The 7,327-nt window shown below is 45.4% G+C and overlaps 1 protein-coding gene across 1 annotated transcript in view; it reads right to left on the bottom strand.

The window, feature by feature from the left end:
- Positions 1-482: 482 nt before the first annotated feature.
- Positions 483-7,327, bottom strand: part of ZFP64 (ZFP64 zinc finger protein) — a 98,846-nt gene continuing 92,001 nt past the window's right edge. Inside the window, exons 8-9 of the mRNA XM_010363366.2 lie at positions 4,986-5,237; positions 483-1,733 (exon numbers count right to left, since the gene is read on the bottom strand). Of these exons, the coding sequence (XP_010361668.1) occupies positions 1,024-1,733; positions 4,986-5,237 (962 nt within the window). The 3' untranslated portion in view covers positions 483-1,023. The remainder of the gene's footprint in view (positions 1,734-4,985; positions 5,238-7,327) is intronic.

The raw sequence follows: 7,327 nt of genomic DNA, 5'->3' as shown, positions 1-7,327 counted from the left end.
TTGAAGGCAAGATGCCAAAAGTAGAAACCAAGCAACTTTGGGTAAGTATTACATCCACTGAGATTTCATAACCTCCTAAGGATCCATCTACGAGAAGAGGTTGGATTTTCAGTCGTTTGTCAGTTCAGCAAACACTAAATGCTTTCCGTGATGAAACAGATGCTGGTGTGAGGCTGTCCCACGTATCACATATCCCAGCACTAAGCTCAGGGCCCACTGGGCCTCTAGACTTTTCTCTCCAAATAGAAGTAAACAGAATTTTGAATTCCACAACAGACAAGCACAGGCTGGGCTAGTTAGCTTGATCTTTGGCGCCACCTCCAGATCAAACTGCATTTCGTTTTACTACAGTAGGAACTCATTGAGAAATGCAACGTGCATTTATAATTAAGTTACTGAATGGGGTGGGGGCTGGGGATGGAGAACCTCCTACCATAACTGTCTGTGGAGGACTGCAAAATTGAGTATTCCTTACATCACACTACCATGAGTCTGCCTTTTTTATTGTAAGACAACAGGTAAAAGAAACCACACAAACATAAGGCAAACACTTAGAACAATCACCCAGGTTATGAAATAGAAGTTTTCCAGCAACCCCAGACCCTTCATGTACACCTTCCTCACCTTAACCCTTTCCACTATAGAGATTCGTTTTCGTTTTCTATATCGTCTAACTAGTTTAATAATTCCATCAGAGATGGATCAGTTTTAAAATTGGAATTCATTACGTAGAAGCTATCCCCATGGGAGAGAGCAGGGCTCGGTGGACCCCTCCTTTGAATGACCAAGTCGACTTGCTCAGATAATCCTTGGAGGGAAGGGGCAAATGCGAGAAGTGTCTCCACAGCACTGTTTTGCTTTCATCACTGTCGCCCCAGCCATCGCCTCTGGAGGCCTGTGAAGTTGGAGCAGCCAGCCCCGCAAGCGGTGCCCAAAACTTGTCTCACTGGCCTCACACCTTTGGAGGGTTGGGCAACAGCACCGCCCAGAAGTTCCGACAGCTGACGACCCTCTTCGGCTGAGCTAGAGGTCTTGGCTGGGCTCTAGCGGAGCCTCCAGCTGCCCCACGGAGACCAGGGTGCTGAGCTGCCCCGACGCACCGCTTTCCGGTGGGAAGGTGACCAAGTCCGAGTTCTTGTTCTCGCTCTGATCACTGTGCTGCTTCTTGTGGCATCTCAGAGAGTCATCCCTGACGAAGGAGGCGCCGCAGGTCTCACAGCGGAAGGCCCTCTGCGTCACGATCTTGGCCACATGTTGAGAGCTGCTCTCTCTGAGCCCTTCCTTGACCAGAGGGGCCCAGTTCTCCGTCTTGGCCTCATCCCTGTGCACTTTGTCGATGTGCTTGGCCAGGCTGCTGGGCCGCTTCGTGTCGAAGCTGCAGAAGTCACACTTGAAGGGACGGTCCTTACAGTGGACTCTGCTGTGCACGCGCAGGGCGGCCGCGCTGGAGCAGGAGTAGCTGCACTCTGGGCATTTCTCCGGGTGGTCGGCCTGGTGCAGCCGGCTGTGCTCCAGGAGGTCAGCCCGGTCCCGGCCCTGGAAGGCACAGTGCAGACACTTGAAGGTGTGCTTGATGCGGATGTGCGATTTGAGATTCGCCTTCATGGTGCAGCGGACGTCGCAGAACTCGCACTTGAAAGGCTTCTCCCCCGAGTGCACGATCATGTGCCTTTTCAAGTCCGAGCTGATTTTGAACTTGGCGCTACAGAGCCAGCACTGGAAGGGGGTATCCCCTAGCAATGGAAGGTGTGTTTCCATTAGAATAGGCAGGCAAAACAGTCCCTCCCACCCCAACCTGCCTCAGCACACTTGGCCGCAGTGAGATGGTTGAGTTTTGTGAACTCTACCTACAACCTCCTAAGGACACTTGTTGTGCATATTAATGCAATCTTCACTACAATCCTATGAGTGGGTACTGTTACTCCCACTTTACAGATGGGGCAACTGAGGCTCAGAGAGGTCAAGTTACTTGACTTAGGTCAAACAGCAGGGATTTGGAACCCAGGCACTATGGCACTCAAGTTCATACTCTTGATGACCCCTTCAGTTTCAAATCTAAACTCCCATTTAACTTGACATCCCAGAATTGAATGGGCAAGAAGAGGTGAGATTTAAATTACAAACAACTGCTTCAAATCAAGCTAAGACCTGTGAAGATGCTTACTATAGTGTTTAATCTATATGACATCAGTTATTGAGCTTGTATTTCAAGTTAAAGCTTCTTACTTTTATAACTACAGGCTGAATTTTATTTATAATATTAATGCATAATTAGGGCACCAGGGGACAAATAATAAAGAGCCATGGTCTATTCTCTAGAGTCCCATTCCCTGGAGACATTGCTAAGGGTTTCTACTTGTTTTGAAGGTTGTTGCTTTAAACATCAGTTGAATATACACAAAGATAAGCATCTTATCCTACACACCCATCCTTTCCCTAACCTCTTCCTGCATTCTGGTGGTTGTGACTTTTACACTTTTTTTGTTTTTGAGACAGTCTTGCTCTGTCGCCCAGGCTGGAGTGCAGTGGTGCGATCTCGGCTCACTGCAAGCTCCACCTCCCGGGTTTACGCCATTCTCCTGCCTCAGCCTCCCGAGTAGCTGGGACTACAGGCACCCGCCACCACACCCGGATAATTTTTTTGTACTTTTATAGTACAGGTGGGGTTTCACCATGTTAGCCAGGATGGTCTCGATCTGCTGACCTCGTGATCTGCCTGCCTCGGCCTCCCAAAGTGCCAGGATTACAGGCGCCCACCACCACACCCAGCTAATTTTTTTGTATTTTTAGTAGAGACGGGATTTCACCGTGTTAGCCAGGATGGTCTCGATCTCCTGACCTCGTGATCCACCCACCTCAGCCTCCCAAAGTGCTGGGATTACAGGCGTGAGCCATCGCGCCCGGCCGACTTTTACGCTTTTAAGCTGAGTAGTAGCCTCACATCTTAGTCCATCAGCTTGAGATTTTTTGAGGATTCACTCCTCTTCTCCACACTTAACTCCTCACTTGTTAGAAGTAGCTTTCTTTTCACCTTTAAGTAAAAAAAATTTCCATTCTGTCTGGTGAATTCTCATACTTTAATCATTTTCAGATTTCAAGTTCAGAAGCCAACTATAAATAATTTAAATGGTGACTAGGAATGTGATATTCATCGGAGCCAAACACTGCACCAGGATTACAATCACTTCCTTCTAAGTCTGCTGTCACACTCAGGCCAGTGGATGGGGTAACCCATCAATATAATTTTGTTTTCTTTTCTTACATGCTGCTCATCTGGGGGCACATTTTAGCTTGCTTCTTGATTAGATTGTGTTTCTGGAAAAAAGGCATCTCAATTTCAGAAGTCATCCACTCTCATAATTTTGTAACTTTCACAAGGAATTTTTTAAATGGATTTTTAAAACTTCTGATTTAGTTTCTCTTGACCTTCTATACAAGTATCAGCCTGATATTTCTCTTTGCTGCAATCCCAGTTAGCCATATTCAGGTATTCACATATCAAATATCTCATGCCAGATGTTTTCTCCCTTCCTTTGCTAGAGTTTATCTTCTAGTAACTCCCACTAGCGTGGTGGCTGGGAATAAAGTCTTGAGTCCTTGCACATCATTCTGTTTTGCCCTCACACTTGAGGTAGTTTGGCTGGGTATAGAATTCTAAGTTCAAAATCATTTCCCAACTCTTGAGGGAGGGCACTGTTCCATTGTTTCCTAGAAGCCAATACTACCCAGACATATTTCTAAATATAGATGTCCCCTGGTCCACTCCCTTCCATCCTGATTGGAATCTTGTGAGCACTTTTACTTTCCTGGCCCCTTAGAAGTACGGACTTCATTTCTCATTTGATTTTCTATTTTCACTCTATTTTCTTCTCACTTCCATTTTCTTTTCTTCCTAGACCTGGTTAGAAACCAGACTTCAGGACTGGCTCTTATTCTCAGTTCACTCACCCAATTTTTCCCCCTAATCTCTGGGAAATTAATTTTATGGCTAGCAATCCTAGTTTTATTTCATACCTCTTTGTTCTCATTATCTCTTCATAGGTCTCTATTTGGATGCAACATTTCTGCCAGTGGGTAGACACCAATTAGAATGTGAAAATTACCCAAGTACTCTTACTTCCAGGATTAGTTATTGACTTGGCTCATTTTATTCCATTCATTTCCTATAAATGACTCATGATCCTTGGTTGACTGTATTTGGGGAAGTAGACTGGTTTAATGATTAGACATGGACGCCAGAGGTTTCACCTGCTGCTGGGTTAGTTGGGCGGTTTCGCCAGGCCTTGGCTAGTCCCCCAAGCTTTGTGGCCCTGGCTGTCTACATGCTTGTTCCAAGCTCAGAGCCCTCAGGGCACTTGGATATTGGCTGGAACATTGGCTCCCAACTGTATGGCTGCTTCCCATTTGTCTGCTGGGATACAGCTTTCTGTACCCAATTTTAAACATCACTATGTTCCTGTCTGCTCATCATTTTCCAGGAATTCATTGAAAATTTTCAACTTATGAGCATCCTTATGAATATCTCAAACCCCATTTTTCCATGCCACAATGAGTTGGTCCTATCGCTTCAGTAGGCTCCCATAAAGAAAGGAAGGAAGTTCCTAAGGTTAAAAGTTTGTGATTTTTAATTATACTTAATGGATCTTGCGTCATTCCCAATTAAGCCATGCAATCAGTGTGTACATTTACTGAAACATCTAGTTTATAGGCCTGACTGGAGATACATCCTTAGCTTCTTGGCAGTTACAGTGGGTATCCACCCCCAGCTGGATTCTACGTAGTCAAGATATAAAACCCAGCTGTCAGTCATATTTTACCAAAAGCTGCTGTTCCGGCAACAGAAAAATGACAAACCTCACAATTATTACAGAAGTTCCGAATTCTTGTACTTCTACCACACCAAGTCATTTAAGTTGCTTAAGTAAATGAAGGTTAAGAAATTAAAGAAAAAGTAAGGGACTGAGGTTTCCTGGTCAGGGACTCACCCGTGTGGGATCGCAGGTGGACGGTGAGCTGGCTGGAGTTGCGGCTGGCATAGGGGCAGAGCTGGCATTTGTACGGCCGCTCGTCTGAGTGGATCCGCAGATGCTTCTTGAGGCTGCTGCTGTCCACGGCGGCGTAGTCACACAGGTGACACTTGTGTGGCTTCACACTGGTGTGGCACCGCATGTGCATGGTCAGGTTGTCCTTCCGGCTGAAGCACTTGTCACAAAACTCACACTTGTGCGGTTTGTCTCCTTCAAACACATAAGGAGTCAAAGTTAAGGGTTTTTTGGTCAAAATGGCTACAGAGATTTGACCAAGATGGTAGCCTGGGCATATGGGTGTGCCGCCTCCTCCTCTCCAAATAACGAGAGAGGAAGATACTGAAGTCTACATCAGCATATTGGGAAATAAGAATGTGTATCATTCATTGATAGCTCAGAAATCCTAAGGGACAGATGACATAAAAATCAGATTGATGGAGGAAATTATAGGCCAAACCCTGTTTGGGAAAAATGGGAGTCATTTTAGAAGTACTCAGGATAAGAAGTGGCAGCTGTAGGGATCTTGGACAGCTTCATGAACCACATAGAGAATGATCAGGTGGACCCTTTCCTCTCACTTCCTCCAAACAGCGAGCAGCACGCCATCTCCCCCTAGGCTGTTGGTCAAAGGACGCTGAGGTCAGAAAAAGAATCCAAGGGCCTGGTAGTTAGAGATGCCAGGGATAGCAGAAAATCACATACCCAGAACATTTCCATCCAGCCATGTTCCATCACTACCCCCAAGCCCAACCATTCCAGGCTGATATCTAAATAAAAGTTAGTTTACCCAATAAACAAATGCTTGGGGAAAGCCAGAACCAGGAAGACACGCCCAAGTCAAGAACTTAGATACTAAAGCAAAGGGAGGAAATGAAATTAGCGAAATGAAAACTATGGACATCAAAATAAAAGTTCTAATACGTTGCCTAGCAAAAAGGATGTTGAATGACAGCTATTGGTGGACGTATGCCATCATACATTTGTCCACACCCACAAATGTACAACACCAAGAGTGAAACTTGGCCAGGTGTGGTGGCTCACACCTGTTAATTCCAGTGCTTTGGGGGGCTGAGGTGGGTGGATCGCTTGAGCCCAGGAGTTCGAGACCAGCCTGGGCAACATGGCAAAACCCTGTCTCTACACAAAATATACAAAATATTAGCTGGGTGTGGTGGTGCATACCTGTAGTTCCAGTTACTTGGGAGGCAGAGGTGGGACGATCACCTGAGCCCAGGAGGTTGAGGTTGTGAGTGGAGATCATGCCACTGCACTCCAGCCTGGGTGACAGAGCAAGACACCGTCTCAAAAAAAAAAAAAAAAAAAAAAGTGGACCCTACTGTAAACTATGGTCTTTAGTTGAGAATGTTGTAGCAGTGCAGGTTCATCTATCGTAAAGATGCAAGACTCAAATGTAATGTTGGTAATGGGGAAGGCTGTGCATACGGAGAAGCCAGGGGCATATGGTAAATATCTGTATCTTCTGATCTTCAGGTTCACTTTTGCTGTGAACCTAAAACCGCTCTTATAAAATAACAAAACAGAAACAAAAAACCACCTATTAAGAAAAATCTTAGAAATGGAAGATACGTTAAAGAATCTCCCAAAAGGACAACAGGAAAAAGATGCCAAAAGCTAAGACACGAAAACTCATTCTAGATGGTCCAGGACAGAACAGAGAAGAATTATTTCCCAACACTAAAGACAGTCATGTATCTTATTTAGAAGCAGGGTGGTCCAATTTCAGAACCCTAAGAATGGTGAGATCTGGAAGCTTCCAGAAAGAAAACCACCAGCAAAATGCTCACATCAGCGTAAAGCTCCTCAGAACAGTGGATGCCGGCAAGATAGGAACAGGATCTTCAACTTTCTACAGAAACTGTTTTAATAGAATCTTATACTTGAATTAGCATTCAGTGAGAGGAGAAGATAGTTGATATATGACTTGGTATCACACTTAAACAGTGTATACCAGAATAAAAAATAAGGGTGATGGTGAAGGTAAGATGGGAATATGAGAAAATAGTACAATGGAAAAAGTATAGCTTTCAGACAAGAGGAAAGCAACCATCAAAAGACTTGGTTGGGGCAACTGGGCACGGTGGCTCACGCCTGTAATCCCAGCACTTTGGGAAGCCGAGGTGGGTGGATCACCTGAGGTCAAGTGTTCGAGACCAGCCTGGCCAACATGGTGAAACCATCTCTATTAAAAATACAAAAATTAGCTGGGCATGGTAGTGTGCACCTGTAATCCCAGCTACTAGGGAGGCTGAGGCAGGAGAATGGCTTGAACCCAGGAGGAG

The sequence above is a fragment of the Rhinopithecus roxellana genome, chromosome 13 (genome assembly GCF_007565055.1).
Source record: "Rhinopithecus roxellana isolate Shanxi Qingling chromosome 13, ASM756505v1, whole genome shotgun sequence".
NCBI lineage: Eukaryota > Metazoa > Chordata > Mammalia > Primates > Cercopithecidae > Rhinopithecus > Rhinopithecus roxellana.
Note: the sequence above shows the minus strand (reverse complement) of the source record. Positions and strands in the feature narration are given on the sequence as shown.